Here is a 24,573-nt window from a genome sequence, read left to right as displayed (position 1 = left end):
CACTTCCAGTGCTAGTCTGTTCACAACAGCAAAGCGCCTTCCAGAGGCAACACGTAACTGTTCACAGTGGGGGAGGGCAGTGTAAAGGTTCTGGGAGGCAAGTGACCATCCCACAGAGGTTTTCAAACTGTGGGGCATGCCACCCTAGGGGTCAGTGGTGATGCTAGTGGGCTCAAGCTAACCCCACCTAGTGGGGTTCAGGGGGGGAGTGCCACCTCCACCCCCGACTCACTTCAGCAAACCACCCAGCCTGTCTGAGTTTGGAGGGGTGCAACCAAAAATCGGGGGGTGGGGGGAGATACATGAGCCCACATGCCTCCCTCCCCACGCATCACCTCTGAATTGCCTTCTCACCTCTGGATGTAACATTCAGGCCCTGTGTGCCTGTGTCACCTTCCTGACTTGTCGGCAATCCCCTGGAGCTTGAGGATGATTGTCTTCCATAAAATGATAGCCAGTTAACCCTGGTGGATCCGCAGATGGCTAATGAGGCTGATCCAGGATCCACAGATTTTGTCACAGTTGGGGCAGACATTTCCCAGGGGAAGGGGCTGATCCACAGAGAATAGCCATGTGCTAACAACTCTCTGCTACCAGCATTAGCTCAAGTGACTATAGCCTTTGCTTAGGACCTAGAGGTCTTGGGTTCAAACTTGGCTGCTGCTGATGTCACACTTACAGGGCTAGCTGCCGTTCTGGTCTCTGAGTGCACCCCTTTACCTTTCCTCTGACAGAATCATGCAATTCTCCCACTGTCAGATCAGGACCTAAACTACAGAACCCTGTGTATCAACCATGCTAACCAGCAGGTCTGACTGGATTCAGTACCTGTGGTTCTTCCCTTCAGGAGCTTGTGACCAATGGACTACAGAGACCCAAAACAGCTTTTATAAACCAAAGTACTATTTATTTAACCACAGAACAAAGCAAACAAGACAAAGTGGATTTTTAAAACAACAGGTCTGCATGCTTACTTATCTTACCTAGGGCCCTAGGCAGGTCTGTCTTCCTCCTGACTCCTAATCTCTGGGTCTCAGTCTGTTCCCTGTTCTCTCTCTCCCCCTGGCCTTAAGGACCTCTCTCTAAATCCAGCCAAAAGCTTCTGTTCTCAGTTTCCTGCAGCTTCTTTGTCCTGCTGTCCAAAACCCACCTGCTGAGCTCAGCAGTGTGTCTGGAGGTGGAACTTGAAAGCCAATGGCTCTTTCACTGTCCCTCAAGTGTTGGTGGATAGACAACTCAGTGAAGCCGTTATACTCTTTTCCTGCCTATGTGCAAACAGCCTCTTCTTGAATTAACCTCATGTATTACAATAACCCCCTTATAACAACCAGGAAAGCATATAGAACATATAGTATTCATAAAGTATTTCAGTCACCTTCAAATCTACCAGTGACCTAACCAGAGGGTTATTGCTTACATGCAAAGGTAGGCACATCACCCCTCATCCTGAAAGATCTTTCTGGGACTGCTACTTTTTTCAAAGATATGCTCACATTCCATACTGGATCCCTTCACTTTTCCAATTCAATATCCCTCTTTTTCTCCTTTGTTAGATGCTGATCCTTTGTTGCTGTCTCCAGTTATCCAGAAAAATGTTGCTAATATTGTTATTTTTCTTTCTTTTGTCTTAGTTCTAGTCTACACTGGCAACGTTAAAGTGCTGCTGCGGCTCTAAAAAAAAACACCTCCATGAGGGGCGTAGCTACCAGCACTGGGACTGCGGCTCCCAGTGCTGGGGCACTGTCTACCCTGGTGCTTTACAGAGCTGAAACTTGCTGCACTCGGGGGGGTGTTTTTTCACACCCCTAAGCAAGAATGTTGCAGCGCTGTAAATTGCCAGTGCAGACAAGCCCTTATTAATGTATAAGTCACAAATCGAAGGACTTTATTATCATTTTCCTCATAATGTTGCAGCAGCCTGTGAAGAGCTGTCTCTGCCTTACCAGACAGAATGATATTGAATTGATCTCGAGTGGTTGTTTCTTTTTAAAAATATTTTTATGTGCTATTTCAAAATTTTTCATTTCAATCTGAAGTCTACCCCTTTCATTGTCTTCTTTCTTCCCAGAAGCAATTCTAATGAGCTTTCTTCTTGTAACTTCATTATAAGCTTCCCATATAATGTTGTTGGAGTTTCCTCCATTCTCACTGATTTCAAACTATGTTGTGACCTCGTCTTAAACTATCTAAATGACAAACAATTAGCAGTAGATTATTCATTTTTCAGGGCCTCTGTGCCACACCAGAAAGTAGCAGAAAGTGGAACATGCTCACCCCAAACCAATTAGCCAATATCAGGTTATAAAACGGACAAGATTAGAATATAATCAGCCTTCATTAAGGCTGTGAGTTGCCACAGAAGTCACGGATTCTGTGACTTTCCATGACCTCCGTGACTTCTGCAGCTGCTGGTGCGCCTGGCCCAGGGGCAGCTCAGGCAGCTGCTGAGCCAGTCTCACCGACCGCTGCTGGGGCAGCCTCAGGCTACCACACCCTGTCCCCAGCAGCAGCAGGAGTTTGGGTGGGAGGGGGGGTAGGGGATTAGGGCACGGGACGCGGTGAAGCGGGCTCTGGGCAGTGCTTACCTGGCGGGGGGCTCCCCGGAAGCAGCAACATCCCCCTCGCTCAGCTCCTAGGCAGAGGCTTGGCCAGGCAGCTCTGTGTGCTGTCTCCACCTGCAGGCACCACCCCCGCAGCTCCCATTGGCCGCGGTTCCCAGCCAATGGGAACTGTGAAGCCGGCACTCTGGGCAGAGGCAGTGCACAGAGCTGCCAGGCCATGCCTCCACCTAGGAGCTGAGCGAGGGGGATGTCCCCACTTCCGGGGAGGCACAGAGCCAGGTAGGGAGCCTGCCGGCCCAGCCAACCCCCCCCAGTACTAGTGGGGGTCCCGGGCCGCATGCTGCTGCCCCTCCCCCAGCACCTGCGGCACCCATGGGCCATGCGCTGCTGCCCATGCCCACCCAAGCACCTGCAGCACCCCCGGGCCACCCCTCCCCCCCAAGATTTAGTCAGGGGTATATAGTAGAAGTCATGGACAGGTCACGGGTTATATAGCCCATAACCTGTCCATGACTTTTACTAAAAATACCCATGACTAAAACATAGCCTTAGCCATAATGTATAGGTGGTGAACGTGAAATCCCTGGATAGTGGATTTAATTTCTGCCAGGCACAAAGAATAACTTATCTCTTGCAGCTTATTTTTATGCATTATCCTGAATATTTATCTGTCTCCAATCAGACCTGTCTAAAATTGTATGAAATGTTACATTGAAATCACTTCACAACAGAATGAAATCCAAAGTGAAACTTGTCAAGCTAGTAATAAAACATGGACTTGAATCTGGAGCATAGATGGAGCCTAAGGTAACTTCTTAGCCCATCAAGAATCTTTAACTGAGAACAAGTGCTTTAAGGGATGGGGAGACAAAGGAGGAGGCAGGGACTGAGTACTCTTCTGAAAAGAGAACAATAGCAGGACAACTTGAGAGCTGGGTCAAAGTCAGGAAAGGGGGCTTTGCTAGGGGGTGGGGAGTAGAATTCCTCCAGAGAAGAGGAGAGGGTCAGGAATATTTGTGATGGGAAAGGAGTAGCCAAGCTCCCCAAAGCTGGAAAGAAGGGAAGATAGGGTGCTGAATGGGTTACAGAAGAGTTAAGATCAGATAGGGTGCCTGTGCTGAGAGATAGCGCACAGGTGGGAATCACCTTCAGGACCTCAGTGCAGTTTATACCTCTGCTCAGCGTTCTAAGAGTAGACTCAATTTCTGTCTGCAGGGGTTGTTGGTGTTTTTTGTTTGTTTGTTTGTCAGCTCAGGCTGCTGAGGTTTTTTTCAAACTGTAGTTTCACTTCCTCATTTTATGGCAAAATTTTCAAATAAATCCTAAAGAACAAAAATTAAAGAAGCTATCTGACAGACAAGCTATGGGGAACAAAGATCCTTCAGCAGAGGTTGCATTAAAGGGATCTAGTCTATTTCCCAAAATGAGTTAAATGTAGTGTCAGGTACAACTCTTACCCTTCAGTCCCCTGGCCAATTGTGATAGCTTTACAATCACATTTTCCTGTTTAAAACAACACTTCCCTCCCCTTCCACTGTGAAAAAAACCACACAGACAACAGGTAAAACTGTGAAACTGATTATACAGTGTTCTTAAATGCACAAAGTAAATAGACTGGGGAAAAATGCAATTTCTCTCTAATATTTTAAAGTTATAGTCCCTTGAGGTGTAGTTTGCAATAGGTAATAAAAAGGTATGGACAGTATCATTAAAAAAAAAATTGGTTTCCCTTTAAATTTTAGCAGCATACAGTGTAGTGCTCCTAACCTGATCTAACACTCATCAAATCTAATCTTCAAAATGTAAACTGAGTGGCTCCAAAAGGCACTGGAAGGATCCCCTCCCCTTACCGCACAATGGCCGGATGCATTATGAAGAAATTCTCCTTTTGATAAAGCATCAGGTAGTGGTTGCTGCCAGGGGCAAGACACTAGAGCAGATGGAGCAGTGGTCTGATCTAGTACTGGAAAAAAATGTACATGGCCTCTACCCTATATTCTATTAATACAATGCGTAATGAGCAATAGCAGCAGCCAGAAGGTTTTGCTGCTAGGGGCCATATCTTTTCTGTCAGGCTTCTTCTGGTAGTGTTGGATGAATAGCTTAAAAATCAAAATAAAGCAACTGCTATTTGCTGGCCATACACCTTCCTTTATAAAAGAAGAAATTAGAGATGGACCTGAGTTGAGACACATGATTCATCCGTGCCCACCTTCCTCCTGAACTTTTGGAAAGTTCAGATCTTGGTCCAACTTTTGATTTGAACATCACAACCCAGGACCATATCTCTAAAACAAGTGCGCTAGACTAAGTCTTGGTGCAGTGATACTCAGACCTCAGTGGTTCAGGATCCAAATTAGCTATCAGCATTACCCAAAAGAGCCACGGTAGTGTGAATTCATTGTTCCATTTACTATAGTACTATATATTTGTATTTAAACAGTATGATAGGGGAAATATTTAGTTTTATATCTATATATTATATATAGATATATTATTCTCTCAGCAAAATGACTGACCAAGTATTATTATTTTATCAACTACAATTGATTAATAACATAGTAAAAGCATCCTAATTGGTTTATAATTAAATCAGTGTTTTAATATCATGTGCTGCCAACAGCTGCAGGAGACACATTAAAGAGCCACTTGCAGCTTGCGAGCCTCAGTCTGAGTATCACTGCCTGGTGTAAAAGTGTGTAACTCTATTGACTTCAATTGGATGAATTTGGCCCATGGAGCTTATTTTTCTTTTTTTACTTTGAGGTAAGAACCCTGATCTTAAAAATCAAAGATTCTAAAGGTACTGGAATCCATCTCACTAACACCACCAGTGGACAAAATAATCCACTCCTAGGCAGATCCTGCCTCCAACATCAGACATTTACAGGTAGAAATAACACATTACAGACCTTTAATGATGGCTGGGGCACATGGATGCATTGATGGAGCAGTGGGAGAATGGGAAAGAAATATGGGGGAGGCAAGAAAGATATGGGAGCCTCAGGTAGGGCAAGAGAGAGAGAGAGAATATGGAAGTGTGGGGAGACTGACTAGAATATGGCGTAGAAGTGGGAGAAGAAAGGTTGGGCAAGGGGCTAAAGAGGGGCATGGAGAGAACAGAACAGGAAAGAGTAGACAGGGAATAGAAAGCAGAAGTAAGGGAGCCAGGGGAAATAGTATAACGCAGAAAAGAGGAAGCAAGAGAGCTGTGATTGAGAGCTGATGGGAGATTATGGAAAAAATGAGTGAAGTGGAAGGAAAAAGGCGGAGGAACAAAAAAACATAGAGAGAGAGAGGTTAAGAGCCATATCCAAAGTCCATTAAGTCAATTGAAAGACTTGCATTGACTTCCATGGGCTGTGGATCAGGCTCCAGAGTGGGAAAGAAAGCTACTTCTTAGAGAACAGGCCACAGGGGAAAAAGCCATGGAAGGAAAGACTGTCAAATGGGGAAAGAGGGAGCACAAAAATAAATCAGTAGGTTTCAAATTGGTTTTCTTTAAACAGAAAGTTTGGTAGCAAAATATTATACCAACTCAAATGCTAGAGAGGGCTGAGGACTCCTCACTGTTGTTGCGGGGTGTACAGTGGAGTCTAGTGTCCCTGCCACATGTACGGAGGAGAGGATAACAAACAAATAGAACCACATAAATCCAATATGGGCCCTTTTTTGAGTATATATGAGTATTTCTGAACCAAGGTTTTTGATACGTGTTGGTGTTTTAACTGCATATAATTTGTCATCAACAAGGTTTCCTACAATTCCAAATAAATAGTAGATAGGCTTCCTTCTTTGCGTTTTGGTTTTAATTGTCTAAAATCCTTCTAAAATACAGATGATTGCACGTGACATTTCACAGTTTTCTGTGGGGAGGACTCTTACCACATTTATATTGTTATTGCCTTCCCAAAGCATCCTCACTTTTGTTTGCCTAGCTACAAGCCTGAGCAGTTCTAAGACATGCTCGCTGCTAATATTGCCACATAGCTCAAGAAACAAACAATATAAATGCCAGAAAGAGAACAGCAGGGAGTCTTTAGGCTTGTCTACGCTACAGGAACTATACTGTCACTGCTATGGTGGAGTAGCTATGCTGACATAACCACACAGTATAGAACAGTGGTTCTCAACTTGTGGCCCACAGGCCACATACAGCCCAATTAGGACACAGCTGCGGCCCAGCTGTGTGCTAAAAAAATGCAAAATTTGCTGCTCTGGTCTGAAAGGGAGCAGGGCTGGCTGAGGAGGAGGCAGTGTCTGGCAGCCTGCTGGAGCACTAATGCCAGCAGGGGGCTGGTGAGTGTAGTAGGGGGGCAGGGTGCGGGAGAGTGGGACTCTGGGCAGGTTTGTGGGGAGGGGGAGCACTCTGGGCAGTGACGGGGTGGGGGTGCTAAGAATGAGGGGCTTGTGGGGGTGCTGCAGCACCCCAGGTTTTAGGCTGCCCATTCCTCTGTGGAGGGGTCTCTGGGCAGGGGGTGTTGGGCATAGGGGACTGTGGAGGGTTTGGGGATGGGGACTGTGGTTCTCAACCTGCAGCCCACATAACACAGCCCATGTCGCCCTGAGAACCACTGGTATAGACACAGCCTACACCAATAGATTTTTTAGTAAAACTGTTACTTTTTTTTGGTTACATCAATTTAACTTCACTGACTAACACTTTGGAAAAGGAAGCCTTTGTTAAAATATTTAATACACCCATCACATCAACTAAGGCTCACAATAAACATGCTTTGAGATATCCAGTGGCAACAGTGTTAATGAAAGTGGAAAATGAAGTAATGAAAGTCTCTGAAGAGAAATCAGTTTTATTTGCATATCTATCAACTCCCTCCCCCCCACCCCCGAAGAGAAGTAGTGAACCAATGAAGGGGAGCAAAGATGACATCGTGGGATGGTTTTCAAACCTCCCCCTGCTCGAGAATGGAAGAGTAGGTGGAAGAGTCTTCACAGTGCCCTTCTTTACAGCAACAGTCCACTAGCAGGTCTATGTTCCCTTTTTTCTCCAGCAGTAGACGAGCACCATTAATATGGGCTAGCACAGTTTTGTGACAGTGGCCCCTTGTACATGGAAACCAATGGTTTTTCCAATTTCTGTGTGATGTCTCAAATGAAAGTAATGAATTAACAGCCTCAGTGAAGACATTTTTTATTCACCTTCTGACTGACATGGAGATCTAGGATAATTAGGGAGCCAGACAGAAACAGTAAGAATAAACAAAGTTTGAACTTTCAAAGGACTGGGTTGTAGTTTTTAGCTCAGCTGCTTTTGGGATCTGGGACTGCCCGAGGGCCCATGAGGTACATAAAAGACAGACCTGTATGTTTATAATTTTGTAATTGTGTCTATGCTTTTGAGCTCCTCATTTAAAGCTGGGAAAAGGTGGGAGAAAAATTTCCAATCCTTGAACTTGTGAAGGAAAGCAGAAAGACCACACAGATGTTGATGTCATCCCCAACTGTTATGCTAAAGGAAGCGTTCAAAGCAGCCTCCTCTGACTCTCGGCAAATGTACCAGAATACTTTGGCTCCAGTCTGGAATCTGCAAAGCAGGTAGTGAATACTACTGAACTGAAAAGTCTGGCTGTGATTCCAAGGTTTTTAAGGAAAGCAGAAGAGACACAGTGGGAAAAAGCTGATCTGTTTGAGCGTGACTTGTGTTCAACAGCAGGACCAAGTAGGCTCTTTTGTTCATCGGTTTGGCTCTCTGATAACTCTTTGCTAAAGACTGAGGTATTTCTTTATATATGGCTATTTACTAGCCTCGTTGAGGATGGATTTTTTAAAAAATAGCTGCACTGTCTATCTACATTGCTCCTATCACTACAGTATAGTCTGTATACAGTATGGAAGATTATAGTGCTGGAACATGTGGCTGCTGGAGACTGTTTTCTGGGGGATGAAGCCCGTTTGTGCTTGCAGGTACCTAGAGTTAAAACGTGAGTGGCAAGCTTATTGCTCTCCCATCTCCCTTCTTAATAGCACAAATCTTAGGCCTCCTCTGCCTTGCATCACGAAAGAAAGATCAGAAGATCAGAAAGAAAAAGCAGTGTACTGCAAAAGGAAAAGAAATTCAACAGTAGCATATAGTTACTTATAAAGAAATTTAAATGTAAAAACAGCTTTCCAAACCAGAAGCAGGAAGATACAGCATGTTAATTACACGTCAGCTTTTTGATCTCCTTTTATATTCACTGGCAATAAACTATGATGATGCTTATATTTGTTTAATATATCAACGTTGGCCTTTGTTTTTTTAAACCACATAGACTAGGCTAATGGACCCATAAAAGATCTAAACATAGATCCCATTAAAATGGCACTCTCTTTCTCTCCATCTCTCATTCTCTCTAGGAAAATTTATATAAACAAACTAAAAATACCAAGACATATTACATAGCCAGTCTCTCAAAGATAAAGATTTAAATATTCCCTTTTTGGGCAAGAAAATATTTTGATAAAATTGTATTTTATTTCTACAAAATTCCCCAAAGATATAAATGAAGTAAGTTTAAGCCACAAACTGTTGTTAATCAGAATTCAGCTAAACTGGAATTGCATTGAAAAACAAAGTGCTAGCTTTTTGGAATTCTGCAAAAGAAATTATCTCTCTACTTTTTGATGCTGCTCACTTTATTTTCCATTCTTATGGCTACTGTACAATTTCATCTGTATACAAACAGCACAGTCTTTAGGTTCATGACAATCAAGGTACCAATGAATTCTTAAATTAATAGCTTCTAATGCTGGTAAAACCTAAAAGATGTTTCTTAGTTATGTCAAACCAGATATGTACCTTTACTATTTACATTGCCCTTTCTACAATGACATTTCCATCACACTGCAGGACCCGGTTACAACACAGTAGCCCTCCCCAACACAGCTGAAGCATGGTTTGGTCTTGTAGTGTAATTCAGATCAAACCATATTTTAATCATTCTCTTGAAGGTGGTAGCACAATATTGTAACACAGTTAAAACACTACATCCCATCTACACATAAGATCAAATCCTGCTGTACCTGTATCAGCAGAGTCCTTTGCTGAACAGAGTTCCCCACCCCCCCCCTTGAGACTGCCCAAATCTTCTCCAACTGGCTACAGCTCCCAATGGGCAATCTACATATTAGGGATATCTGGAGTACAATAAGCTCTGGCCACGCTCCCTCCCTGTGCTTCGCACGGGGAACTATAGGGAGGAACAAATGTGCCTGGGTGTAGGAGCTGTAGTGTCTACACTAGGCAGCTCATGTTGACCTAATTATGTCAGTGTCTATACTACAGCCTTCCTCCCACTGATGTAAGGGCATGTCTACACTTACCTCCGGAGCGATCGATCCAGCGGGGGTCGATTTATCATGTCTAGTGAAGACACGATAAATTGACCGCCGAGCGCTTTCCTGTCGACTCTGGTACTCCACTAGAGCGAGACGCGTAGGTGGAGTCAATGGGGGAGTGTCCGCAGTTGACCTACCCCAGTGAAGACACTGCAGTAAGTAGCTCTAAGTACGTCGACTTCAGCTACGCTATTTTCGTAGCTGAAGTTGCGTAACTTAGACCGACTTAGCTCGCCTAAGTGCTCTACTACACCAACATAACAACTTCACCTCCACGAGAGGCGTAAGGCTTATGTTGGTATAGTTAGGTGACACAGTAACTATGTAGACACTGCCTCCTTTACATTGGCTGTTGGCTGTCTTGTCAATTTTACTGGCCCCCACTCCCCAAGAGAGCTGGGCGGCTGGACCCCGCTCTGGCTGGGAGCTGTGGGCGAGAAGCCCCGGCAGCTTACCCCCACTGGGAACTGGGGCGAGAAGCCCTGGTGCCTTTCTACACACACACACACACACACACACACACCCTGGTGCCTTTCTACACACACACACACACACACACACACACACACACACTCCCAGCTGGGAGCCACCGGCGAGAAGCCCTGGCAGCACCCCCCTACCCCGCCACTCCCAGCTGGGAACTGGGGTGAGAAGCCCCAGAACCTCCCCACCCCATTCACTGCAGGGAACGGGGCAACCATGTCAGTTTCACAACTTGGTGAGCCATGACATTGACAAGGCTGCCTGGTTCCCGGCAAGGAGTGGGCGAGGGTTGGCATGGTGGGCTGACAAGCCGGGAACAGGATGGGGAGAAGCACCGGGTGGCTTCCCCTGCTCTTGGTGGGGAATGGGGAGGGGAAGGTGGGGGCAGCCCACCTAAACCCCGAGATCCTGAGGGGCAGCCAGGCTCCTGGCAGGGAGCTGCTAGTGGAGCTGAGAGACCGGGCTCTCAGCTCCCCACACTTCTCTTAGGTTGGTGGAAGTGCTCCTGGTGAAGATGCGCACCACCGACCCAAGGAAGGTAGTGTGGACATGCACCACCGCAGTGATTACTGCAGTGGCTGCAAGTCAATCTAAAATAGGTCAACCTACATTTCTATGTTGGCTCCAGGCCCACTATGGACTCTCCAAGGTAAGGGTTGCCCTGGCATGGGGGAGATTGTGTTGCTTTTTGGCTTCTTTGCATTACCTGAGCAGCAAAAAAAGAGCCAGAATGCAGCAGAGAACATGGCCACACGTAGAAAGAACCAAAGAGCATATTGAAAGGATCTTAGTTACTGATTCAAAATATATGATGCCTCATTCTAATTTCATCTAGGTTGGATTAAATACTCATAGGAAACAGGTTTCAGAGTGGTAGCTGTGTTAGTCTGTATCAGCAAAAACAACGAGGAGTCCTTGTTGCACCTTAGAGACTAACAAATTTGTTACAGTACAAAATTATTTCAAAATTATTGTATTCGAATTTTCAGAAGCGATTTCATACTTTCGGTCTTGTGTGTCCCCACTAAAGCGCGTGAATTCGGTGGAGTGCGTCCACAGTACCGAGGCTAGCATCGAATGTTGGAGCGGTGCACTGTGGGTAGCTATCCCACAGTTCCCGCAGTCCCCGCTGCCCATTGGAATTCTGGGTTAAGATCCCAGTGCACGATGGGGCAAAAACATTCTCGCGGGTGTTTCTGGGTGTGTGTCGTCAGTCGCTCCTCCCTCCATGAAAGCTACAGCAGACAATCATTTCGTGCCTTTTTGGCAAGCAGACGCCATACTGCTTTCAGCAGACGGTGCAGTATGGTGCACTGCTTCTCTCCTGGTACTCTGAATCCACCTCGCATTTCCTCTTGTCTTTCTATGTAATCTCTATAAGTATCTACTCTTTCTCTTCCTCATCGACCACTTCCGCTGCCAACTCTGCTCGCCATCGTAAACCGAGCAGCACAGCTTCCGCCGCCAACTCGGCTCTCCTGCTCTTGCTGCACTACCGAGCTTCTCCATGGTGTCTGTCCTGGGCTCCCGCCTCCGTGAAAGCTACAGAAGACAGTCATTTCCTGCCTCTTTTCAGCTATCATGAACCGAACAGCACCTCTTCCGCTGTCACTCTGCTGTCCTATGTTTCACGCCCTTTTTCCAGGATTACACATGCAGGCGTCATAGTGTGGCAAGCATGGAGCCCGCTCAGCTCTCCACTGCAGTTTTGACCATTGTAAATACCTCGTGCATTATCCAGCAGTATGTGCAGTACCTGCAAAACCGGGCGAGGAAGCGACGACAGTGCGATTACTATACTGATGAGGGCATGGATACAGACGTTCCTAGAAGCACGGCATGTGGCGACTGGGAGATCATGGTGGCATTGGGCCAGGTTCATGCCGTGTAACGCTGATTCTGGGCCCAGGAAACAAGCATAGTGTCGCAGGTATGGGATGATTCCCAGTGGCTGCGAAACTTTTGTATGCGTAGGGCCACTTTCATGGAACTTTGTGACTTGCTGTCCCCTGCCCTGAAGCGCAAAGACACCAAAACGAGAGCAGCCCTCACAGTTGAGAAGTGAGTGGCCATAGCCCTGTGGAAGCTTGCAATGCCTGACAGCTACCGGTCAGTCGGGAATCAGTTTGGAGTGGGCAAATCTACTGTGTGGGCTGCTGTGCTGCAAGTAGCCAACACAATCACTGAGCTACTGCTATCAAAGGTAGTGACTCTGGGAAATGTGCAGACCATTGGGGTTGGCTTTAATTCGCTGGGGTTCCCTAACTGCGGTGGGGCGATAGACGGAACCCATATCCCTATCTTGGCCAGTACGTAAGCTGCAAGGGGTACTTTTCCATGGTGCTGCAAGCACTGGTGGATCACAAGGGACGTTTCACCGACATCAACGTGGGATGGCCAGGAAAGGTGCATGACGCTTGCATCTTCAGGAACTCTGGTCTGTTTGAACAGCTGCAGGAAGGGACTTACTTCCCAGACCAGAAAATTACTGTTGGGGATGTTGAAATGCCTAGAGTTATCCTCAGGGACCCAACCAATATTCCAATTGTAACTGCTGCTTGTTGTGTGCTCCACAATATCTATGAGAGTAAGTGGGAGACGTTTATGGCAGGGTGGGAGGTTGAGGCAACTCACCTGGCAGCCAATTTCGCACAGCCAGACAACAGGGCGATTAGAAGAGTGTAGCAGGGCGCGCTGCGCATCAGAGAAGCTTTGAAAGCCAGTTTCATGACTGGCCAGAGTACGGTGTGACAGTTGTGTTTGTTTCTCTTGAAGTTACCCGCCCCCTATATATATGAAAGAAAATAAAGTCACAATTGTTTAAAAACCATTCTTTATTATTTGTTGCACAACACATTGAGAGAAATCAGAAGGCAGACCGGGGGTAAGGGGAGGTAATGGGTTGGGGGGTGGAGGAGGAGGGAAGGACAAGTCCAGAAACCAAATCAAAATTTCGGATATGCCAGCTTTCTTCTGCTTGTGAAATCCTCTGGGGTTGAGTATGTGGGTCCCCATAGCCTCCCCTCCCCGCCCCCCGTGTTCTTGGGCGTCTGGGTGAGGAGGCTATGGAACTTGGGGAGGAAGGAGGGCAGTTATACAGGGGCTGCAGCAACAGTCTGTGGTCTTGCTGCCTTTCCCGCATTAGATCCACCATACAGAGGAGCACGTCAGTTTGCTCCCCCATGAGCTTGACCATAGCATCCTGCCTGCTCTCATTGCACGCATGCCTCCTCTCTTCGTGTTCATTTAATGCTTTTTGGGACTCTGCAATTGTTTGCCTCCACGCATTCAGCTGGGCCCTATCAGTGCGGGAGGACTGCATGAGCTTGGCGAACATATCGTCCCGAGTTCGTTTCTTCCGCCTTCTAATCTGGACCAGCCTCTGGGAAGGAGTAGATAGGGGCCATGTTGAAACATTTGCACCTGCGGGAGGAGAAAAAGGGAGGGTAATATTTTAAAAGATACATTTTAGAGAACAAAGGGGACACTCTTTCTCAGTGAAACAGGCAATTCATAGTACACAGCACATGTTCTTTCTGTACAAGGTCGCATTTTGCCTCTTATACTGAAGTGCCTGCCACTTTGGTGTGAGTAACCCATCACACGCGGCTGGGCAACAGAATTCAGCTTGCAGGTAGCCACGGTAAGCCCTAGGGGCACGTGGGGTTCTGCTTCTTCCGCATTCATTTCAATGCTTTCAAACTGCCGGGCCTCCTTTCCCATAGCAAGCAATGCCTGGTGCGTTTGCCATATAAAAGGAGGGCCTGCAGGCTCTCTGGGATGATCGCTTCACACAACACCTCACCCCCACCTCCCTGCACCCACCACGTGGCTCCGATGAGGCTCTGAGCAGGGATGAGCCCTTTAAACTAAACGCGAACAGCCCAGCGCGGCTGGGTTTCCCCCCATCGCATGGCTCCGATCAAGCTCTCACTCACCAGAAGTGCCTTCTCCAGGGTCATGGTCTGGGAGCCTGCCTTGGGAGTCGGGGGAGGCTATTGGCTCCAGCGTTAAGACTAGTTGCTGGCTAGGGGAGAAAACGGATTCCCCACTTGCCGCCTGTGCACTGTTCTCCTCCTCCTCCTCTTCCTCTTTGTCCTCCAATAACTCATCCTCCTCACTCCATGCAACTCCCCCCTTGCAGGTGTCCACGGACAGTGGTGGGGTAGTGGTGGTGTCACCCCCCATAATTGCATGCAACTCACAGTAGAAGCAGCATGTAAGGGGCTGTGACCCAGAGCGCCCGTTCGCCGCTCTGGCTTTTTGATACGCTTGCCTGAGCTCCTTGATTTTTGAATGATACTGCTCTGTGTCCCTGGAATAGCCTCTTTCCGTCATGGCCCTGGAGACTTTAGCGTACGTATTTGCGTTTCTTTTTTTGGAACGTAGTTCTGCCATAACAGATTCATCTCCCCAACATGTGATGAGATCCAGTACCTCCCATTTGGACCATGCTGGAGCTTGTCTGCGAATCCGGAACTGCATGGTCTCTTGTGATGGTGGACTCTGCATGGTCTCCTGTGATGGCGGACTGTGCTGATGGTCACCTGTGATGGCGGACTGTGCTGATGGTGACCAAACAGGAAATGAAATTCAAAAGTTCCCGGGGCTTTTACTGCCTACTTGGCTAATGCATTGGAGTTGAGAGTGTTGTCCAGAGCGGTCACAAGGGAGCATTCTGGGATAGCTCCCAGAGGGCAATAACGTTGAATTGCGTCCACAGTACCTGTAACCCAGAACTGTGATCTCGATTTTAGCGCTACTCCACTTGCCGAGGTGGAGTACAGAAATCGGATTAAAGAGCCTTTAAATAAAAAAAAACTGGTTTGGTCGTGTGGACGGAATCAGTTTTATTTTGAATTAACTCAGCTAATTCCGGAATAACCGCGTACTGTAGACCAGGCCTAAGGTGCCACAAGGACTCCTCATTGTTTTTTCATAGGAAACAGTACGTCAAATACTTCTGGGAGGCAAAATCAGGAAGCACACAAATGGCAGACATGTTTTTATATTTAACAACAGAGTTTGCAGAAGTGTGGAAGAATCCTCCATCTGTGCACTTAACCAGACCTTTTTAGAGATGAAAAATCACCATTAAGACATGCCTATGTATCTTCAATAATACCGAACAACTTCTGAGAGTGTCTGCAAGTTAAAATAACTTCTGTCTTGTACTCCATAGAAAACGCCTGAACAACAAGTTTAGTGCTAATCTGGGTTCTTTTAAAATTCAAATTAAGCCAGAGTGGAAAAGTACCTTTTACTTTGCAGTGGTGTAATTTTTGCTGAGAAATGCACATTTATTTTAGAGTGGAAAGTAAAGAAAACACTGATGCCTCAGTGTCTGACTTCAGTACAGTTCAGTGCTGAAAAACAAGAGTTTTCAGTGTAAATGATTAGGCACTCTTGCTCGTAGACACAGCACTTCGTCAAAGACAGACACAAAACAAAAACACTTCATAAAAGGCTGGAGACTAGATAACAGCCATTCGTCCCTACTGTGAAAACAAAATAGTGTGCAGTCACGCTTACCTGACAGAATTGATCTGGTTTACAGTGTTCCCAGAGGTTTTTTTTAATATAATGGACCATCTCTGGGGTAAGTCTTTTGGAGACAACACAGTAACTCAAGCGATGAAATTTGGCCCCACTCTGAAATGAATATTTTAGTTACCAACAATTGTCCATTAGCTGAAAAGAGAAATTGAGGGGGAAAATAGCACTCCAAATTGTTTATTTTCCAGAACAATGAACTACTGACATTTTCATTAGAACTTAGCTCAGGAAACTCCAGCACTTCATTACCAAACCAGCCAAGTGATATAGCTTGCAGGGTAATAGAATGATATGTCTAGGTGACATAAAATATATGCTGTAATTCAGGAATAAAATTCTTGATTCAAATTCATCCCTGCTATGATTCTATTGAAGCCATTGGAGTTACACTGGGATGAATTTAGCCCTACACATGTGAAGCTATACAGTCCGAAGAGAAATATTGTGTATAAAAAGAACACGGTGTATAAAGACTATTTGCAAACTGTTATGTCATTAGGGGCTTCATTGCCTGAGCCTTTATTTTTCATATTTTCCTTATCTCCAAGGCCTCTGCTAACGTTAAATGTTTTATTTTTTAAAATTCTCATCCACATTCTTCAGAAAGGTTTTTGTATTTGTTGATCCTTCATTGGCATTGGAGTTACAGATACAAATATTTTCATTTGTTTGGTACAATTCTTGTGAGTTAAGCCTCCTTTCCTTGTTTTATCTGCTCACTTAAGAGTTTGCCATTTAGGTAGAGTGATGGTTATTTTATTGGATTTTTGGCAGATCTATTGAGTTGGTTCAACTGACATAAAATGTCTATAAACCAGTTCAGTGGGTGGCTGAAAAGCTTAGCAGCACCTTTGGTTATACATTTATTTTCCACTGCGAATAATAACCCATTCACCACTACAGTATCTAAGGAAGGCCACAAGATTCCAGTCTTCACAAGTAAATGCAAATGGGTTCCACTCAAAACATCTCCTAGTCTCATTGCAATAATCAAGTTTTGCAGTTTCCTGTTACATTCACAATATAGATTACAAGAATTAGATACTGAGTCTATATGTTAATGTCTCGTATACTCTGACTTATGAAAGTTAAACTACCCTACTTGACCTCTTCAGAATTATGTAAGTTTTTCTATAATTGATTTTAAAAAAATCCGAAAAAATTATATGGTTGCATGAGCATACAGTTGTTTTTCAACCCTGACACACAGACTATCAGTTCCCAAACACAGAAGACTAGCATAGGTCAACACAGAATATTTATTAATAGTATCCCTACACATGGTTCTATTCCCAACCATGTCTTTTCATCTCATCTGAAATGAGTGAAAGGCAGGAACATTATCAAAGTAAAATGTTGGCTTCTGTGAAGTCTGTGACAGCCTTTGCCCATGATATTTTATAGTTATTGGGCATACCACATCATAACTAGACCTTGTTATCTAGAGTAATATTTCTCGAAAGATCCTCTTCAATGAACCAGGACTAAATAGTACCATCTTACTGAGTTCTCACTCAGAGGAGAACATTTTGAAGAGTTGCCATACTCGAACAGCTGTGAGCAGAACTTTGGTGCTTAATTGGGAAAGGGACTTGTATCATAATAAAACATAAGGTATTTTAATTCAATCCTAACAGTTTAGAACAGGGACCCATATAGAAAAGGAGGGAGGAAAGCGCCTTTGTTATCCATTCTTCCTTTAGACCAAACACTCCCTGCTCACTTCTTCTTTTCTCATAAGAGCGAAATAATTTATGCAGAACACCGCTTCGTCTTGACTTTTTGGTTAAAGTCTTTCCAAATGAGGAAAAGGGATAAATCAGCCTTTTGGTAATCATACTGTCTGCTAACATTATGATTTGTTCTTAGGATGAAGACTGAGTAGAAAGTGACACTAATATGGAGACCTGTACTGACAAAAACCAAAATGAGAATGGATTAATGATCCCTATCTTCTCCCCCAAATATCCCACAAGTAGCTAAACCATCAGCCATTCTTGTTACTGTAATCTTGTGGGCCTCATCACAAAGTTGTATGCTAGGCTGGATCAATATATTAATTTCTCTAAGCCCTGTGATTGGAAAGTAACATTAATCCATTTTCCAAACCTCTAGGAAACATGGCAGATTTCTTACCTCTTTTTCTCTCTGCCTCCTGAAGCAGCAGGATATTGGAAAGGATGTGTGTTCGGTGGATTTGGTTCTCAATTCCCATTTTCCTAAGATCAACTTCTGTCAAGTGTAGTAAGTCCTGTAGCAAACCCCAGAGAAAGAGAACATGGTAGAGAGATATTACTCCAATAGTAAATTAAATTCTCCTTGAGCCACATTGGTGGCCTTCTGTTACTATGGGCTAAATAACAGCAGGTTTAGGAAAATATTTATACATTATGTGAAGTCCCTTTTCAATGATAATTCCTGTCACTGAAGCAGGAAGGATTTCAAACTGTCATTAAAACTAGTTAACCATCTAAAAGACATCTGGCTAATTATATGATTATAACAACATATGATGTAGCAGCACTTGGGCCAATGTAACTTTATGTAGGTTAAAGAATGTTTTTCTTAAAAAAAGCCAGTGTTGTGATGAACAAAAATGTGCACTTTTCTCAACACACGCTGAATGGTGAAGATTCTTCATATTTAGTTTGGGATCCATGCTGATGGAATTTTTAACAATAAGAAGCAATTTATTGCATTTTGAGAAATGGAAAATACCCACAAGCTAAGACTCTTAGAAGAAAAACTACTACTTTCATACTTCTTTCACTTACATTAATGAAGGGAGATACAGTTCAAATTTGATTGGGGGGACATGAAAAATTATGGACTGTAAAGATTTTGGATAATGAAGAGACTACTTAATGTAATTAACAGCCATCAGGGGACATGACCCTGTTTTGAATGACATGAGTTCTGAATAACTGAGGTTGAACAGTTATCTTCTCCCATCTCCCTAGTCTCTGCAAAATCAGAATTAATTTATCAAAATAGGCTGCTGAATAATTCAGGGAATTATTTATGAAGGTCTAGAATGCTTCGATTTTACATCAACATCTTTAAAAGAAAGGGGGGGAAAATCAGTATTTTAGTTTGGAGAAAATCCTTTAGGTCACGTACGTTTCCTTTCCCCTTTGCTATTTTGTCTTTTGTCTGTGGAGCATAACAAGGCAATTCTTTGGAATTTGCTCCACTTTAGTGCTGGCAGGTGGGCTCATAACATTTCAGTCTATTGTGGTATCTTTTATGAAGTTGGGTATCTCAACTCTCGGATCATAAAATACAGATTGCATTGTTACAGTTACTTTAATTGCACCACTAAGACTAACAGCAAAGAATTTATTTTTTCAGTAGAGCCACAAACTAGCAAATCTTCATTCTTTTAAATAAAACCATAGTACCTGAGAGACACTACTGGATTTAGGGTACCCACTTTTACTCTCTGAACCCTCATTTCAGATGCCAGTAATGAGACAGTTCCATAAAGCTGTAGAAGGAAGACCTCACTATTTTTCATTTGGAAGTGTGAAATCAACTGTGAGTATTTCCCAGATGTTGATGCATTAAATGTATGTCAATAGAAGGGGCAGGACTTTCTGATCATGAAACTATTATGCTTAGTTTCCCCCTCTCACGTTTCCCAAAAGGGGAAAATACCAAAGGTGAAGCCACAGAGAAGTGGGAAAGGTTTTAAAACTAGTGCTAACACTGGCACAGGATCCCTCACCTCCTTCCACCCTCCCCCGCCCCCAAAAAATCGAAACCAAAAAACTCAGCCTGGCCTTCTGCCTGTCCAGCCTTTGCCAAACATAAAAGAATGGCAAAACTAGGCAACTGGCGTTTACAGCTCTAGTTCTAGACAACATACACTGGTGGTAATACAGAGTGGGCTTTTACTGGCAGATTTTTGAAGTAGTGTTAGAGAAATTGTTATGACAGCAAAAAATAATGATAAACAGACGCCATGATTGTAGAAGGGAGAATAATCTCCTACCTGAAAGTTTTCCTGCTTTATTCGAGACTCCCACACAACACTTTATGTTCCTCTCTAAGAACCAGTTAAAGTACAGGATTGGGAATCAAGAAACCTATGATCTACCCCCAGCTCTGCCACTTGACCCATTCTGTAGCTATGGGCACTTTACCTCTCTCTGCCTCAGTTTCCTCATTTGTAAAATGAGAATGATGATACCCTCTGCTGTAAAGATAAAAAGCCCCATGTAAATACTATTATTATTAAAAATACTAACTCTAGATAGTAGATAACATAGGTAATAACTAAGCCACCTGACAACTTAAACCCCAGTTCAGCAAGGTAATTAAGCACATGTCTAGGTAAGCACATGAGTAGTCCCATTGACTTCAGTGGAACATAAATCAGGCACTTTGAATCAGTCTATAGTATTTAGCTCAGAAACTGGGGAAAGAGCATAAAGATGGCAATGAAGTGGAACCTCCAGAAACAGTAAAACAGTAAATGGAAGTGATTGGTGGTTCTAACTCTCAGAAAAATCCATTGTATTCAGAGTGATGCAGTAAGCCTATTATTAAGTTTTGAGCAGCAGCTGATTTCTCCCCCAGACAGGCTTTCAGGCCTATTAAACTAAAAGAGTAATTTTGCTGTACGTTTCTTTCAATTTGTTGTCTGCCAGCTCAGCCCTCCCAGGGTTCTATATTGGGATCTTTTGTGTTACAAAGCTAGCATGAATCACATAGCAACATGTTTCAACTTACTACTGCATTTTACTGACTGCCTGCTTGGGGACCTAGGTTATCATAGAAAATGAGTTTATTAGCCTTCACAGACTCTAAATTATCTTTGAAATCCGATTATCTTTATTCTGCTTGGATTATCAGATTACCCCCAACACTTAAATACATTGGTAGATAGGCAGCACAGTTGTGACATGAAAACCACTTTTAATTAAAACCCTATTGTCTGTCTCTGAGTAAAATTTGATTGCGGGGAATGACTGGTGAATAACTGTAATTCATTTACAAATGAATCCATGAATGTTTTCAGTTGATGAAAATACTTTTAACAATAATATTTATTCTATTTATTTTTTGACTTTGTGAGATATAATTGAAATATTTAGTGATAAAAATAACAGTTCAAAGCAATGTACAACTGTTGATAAACTTGTACGCTGAGTGCAGTGCAGAATATTAGCGGTAAAGAATATTCTTTTTTTCTGGGAGGTGGGGGCAAGAGGTTACTCATACATGCCAACAATGCAGACAGAAAACACAGCATGGTAGACAGAAGGGTGATTCTGGTTCTGACTTCCATACATAGGTTTATAGGGGTAGGACTTTCTCAGAATTCCTGCAGAGCTTCTAGAGATGTTGCTGAGATCCCCAAAATTATTGATATAAGGGGCCAGAATTCCTTCTGGTATTGCTGATTCAGCACAGTGGGGAAGAGACACAGCAGAGGTTATCTGTAATTTCAAAAGGCTACCTCCCTCCACTCACTATGTGAGTGGAAAGATGTCAGAAAACTTTTTCTGCACATGCAGCAGGGCAGGATCCCTTTCTAGGACTCAAGAGTACTGGGAGAGAGGGCCTGTAAATTTGCCATCCTGCATACCATGATCCCAAGTGGACGTGGTCTGCCAGCTAGATGAGATGGACGTCCAGTCCTCCAGCCAGCTAACATGTATGCTGTAGTCAACAGCACCTGCTAACCTGGTACGCACCTGGCTCCTGTTTAGAGCAGCAGCAATGTGTTCCCAACAGAATCTTATGTTGGCTAGCATGATTCCTGTAAAGAATGATGCATCTGTTGGTGTTTCTTTTTCTGGCTCAAATTCCTACAGTGAAGGATTTGGACTGAAGTGTTTAAAATGGGGTTAATAGGTGTATAATAATTATAGTACTTTGCACTGCTACACAGCACTCTGTATTACATACAATTAATTAATCCTCACAACATCGCTATGTTGTAGGTTTTATACACATTTTACAGATCAATAAACTAAGAGAAACCATGGTTACAACTACACTACTAGCGAGGGTGTGATTCCCCTGTTTGCACACACACTAGCTCTTCCACTCGCTCTCAATCCCCCTGAAACTAGTGGGTACATACTCAACAAGGCTAAGCCATACCTCTGCTGCTGCTTCCCATGCTACACTGCTATTTCTACTTGCAGTAGCTCACTAAGAGCTAGTGCGCGTATGTGTATGCAAGCAAGGGAGTCACAGCCCAGGCCTGTAGCGAAGATGTAGCCTAAACGACTTGTCCGAGGTGACACAGCGAGTCAGTGATAGAGTGAGGAATGGAATTTAGGAGTCGTGGTTCCCAGTCACCTGCTCGAGTCACTCTATATACTTCTGCTGTTGTTAAACAGAATCAGACACAAGACTGGAATCAAGTGGGCTACTGCATGATGTCTTTCAAATGTTACTGTTCCTATTTGATATTTATCTACTTTCAAATGGTAACAAATAGCTCTAGTGACCGTTACCAAACTAATATTGATAAATGTGGTCATGGGTGAAAGTGGGCTGATACAGTGTACCGGTAAGAAGCCGGTACTGGCCCATATGCAACCCATGTTAAAGTGCTGCTACCTTCCCCCTCCTCTGGGCCGCTGACAGGAGGGGGCAAAAGGGGCACCTGCCCCGGGGCTGATGATTTAAAGGGGCCCGGAGCTCTTGGCCGCCGCCGCCGCTACCGCAGCAGTGGTCGGAGCCCCAGACTCTTTTAAATCGCTGCCGGAGCCCCGGGCAACGGGGGCCAGGCAGTGCGGATGGGCTGGCTGGAGGAGATTGACCCCCAGCCCCACCCTTCCACCCGAGACCTCGCTCCTTCCAGGGGCTGGAGCCGGCCCCTTTGCTGGTAAGAATTTAATTTCACCCCGAATGTGGTTCTTCATCAGTATTGAACTGTATTACTAGCCATGTGTGCCATTGTTCTGTAAACAAATACATTCATTATCACTAAACTATTCATTAAATTCAAAACTAGATATAAGATAATGCAACTTATTGGTTACAATTTGGAAAACAAAAGTTATCTACTTGTTCTCACTTTAGTAAATGTGTCCATTAGAGCTAAAGTCTCAGATTGTCTTGGCTAATACTGGATAAGTGGCACTAGAAATAATAAACTGCTCATCTTATCTTGCACTCTGGCAAAGTGGCTGTATTTCATGATGAGTTTTAGTATACAGAATTACAAAAGGTGTGGGGTTTTGCTTTCTTTTCATGTTTGCAAGAGATAAAGGGAGAGCATCACCATTCAGTTTCCTGTGCTTGAGGCTCAGTTGGACAAGTAATTACTACTAGGCATATTGCTTACTACCTGGAGTAGTTCCATGAGCAATAGTTAATAGAGCTACTCCTGGTAGTAAGTATTACTCTTGATAGTTAGTGCTTGCAGAATCAGGCCCTAATGTTCACCTCTCCACAGTAATGTTACTTAAATTTAAAGTATAGTTTTATCTTTACTTAATTCATTATGAAAAATGAAATCCCTGCTCATTTTGCCTTTCTGTCAACCATACACGTTATCAAAAGTTCTGCTTTCACAGTTATATACAAGATATTTTCGTAATAATGGGTAGGCACAAAGAATTACACACCAAACATGTTCAGATCTTAGATTTGATCCTGCAGTGAGATCTGTGTGGACCTTAGTGTATTTACATAAAGTTATACATTCTCCTGAACGGTCCTGTCTAGCCCCTAGCAGAAGTACTGAGAAATAGCTTAAGTCTGGAAACATTCAAATGAACAAAGTAATATTTATCAGGAATATTAAAACAGAAAAGTTCTACATTCTTGGACAATAGACAACTGGACTTTTGGCTAAAATAAAATCAGTCAGGGAACTATACTCTGCATTTGGGATCAGACTCAGTAAATAAAAAAGCTTTTTCCATCACTAACTTCTGGGCTCTTAAAGCTTCTATAAATCCAGTGAATAAGGGTAAAGAAAGTATTACTTGGGCAACACTTACCTACTCCAATTCCCACCAGAGTTCTGCTATTTTAATGAGATTTCTATGTTAGCATAAAGCTTCAAAGTTCTAACTGATAACCTATCTAGTTTGAGACTAATTGTACCACTTGAGACTTTCATAGGAATTTTCCTGAAAAAAGAGAGTTTCTTACCTCTACACCATCGTATTGTTTATCAAAGAGCATGCAATATTCTGGGAGACCCAGCTGGGTTAGCCAGTTAGAAATGGCTAGATGCTTCATAATCTGTTACTCTCCTCACCTCACAATGCCTTTGACTCTGCAGAACAAAACAAACAAAAATGTTTAGCTAATGCTAATAATGCTGAGCATCAGTGGAATTCCAACAGAGCACTTAAAATAGCCACTTTAATAGCAAATGAGCTCCTCTGATTAACGTTATCACCATTAATTCCAAAGATATGAAGAATGATCTGGTCATTGTTTTAGAGCTCCTGTTAATGATGTATTAAGGTTGGTTACGTAAAATTAAGATTGAAGGACAGATCCTCAGCTGGTGTAAATTAAAGTGAATGGAACTATGATAATTTATGCCATCTGAAGATCTGCCCACATGTCTACATGTAATTTGTTGTTTCATTTGTAACCTTGATGTTACTGAGTATGTCAAAGGCTCTGTGTTTCTTTTAGCCTTCTCAGAAGG

The 24,573-nt window shown here is 43.7% G+C and overlaps 1 protein-coding gene across 1 annotated transcript in view; it reads right to left on the bottom strand.

Annotated features, from left to right (window-relative positions):
• The window catches only part of BCAR3 (BCAR3 adaptor protein, NSP family member), a 117,956-nt gene extending 93,789 nt beyond the window's left edge, over positions 1-24,167 (bottom strand). The window contains exons 1-2 of the mRNA XM_074961303.1: positions 24,063-24,167; positions 18,075-18,189 (exon numbers count right to left, since the gene is read on the bottom strand). Coding sequence (XP_074817404.1) covers positions 18,075-18,189; positions 24,063-24,152 — 205 coding nt within the window. The 5' untranslated portion in view covers positions 24,153-24,167. The remainder of the gene's footprint in view (positions 1-18,074; positions 18,190-24,062) is intronic.
• Between the last annotated feature and the right edge of the window lie 406 nt (positions 24,168-24,573).

The sequence above is a fragment of the Natator depressus genome, chromosome 8 (assembly GCF_965152275.1).
Source record: "Natator depressus isolate rNatDep1 chromosome 8, rNatDep2.hap1, whole genome shotgun sequence".
Classification (NCBI taxonomy): Eukaryota; Metazoa; Chordata; order Testudines; family Cheloniidae; genus Natator; species Natator depressus.
The sequence above is the reverse complement of the archived record's forward strand: the minus strand, read 5'-3'. Positions and strand labels throughout refer to the sequence as shown.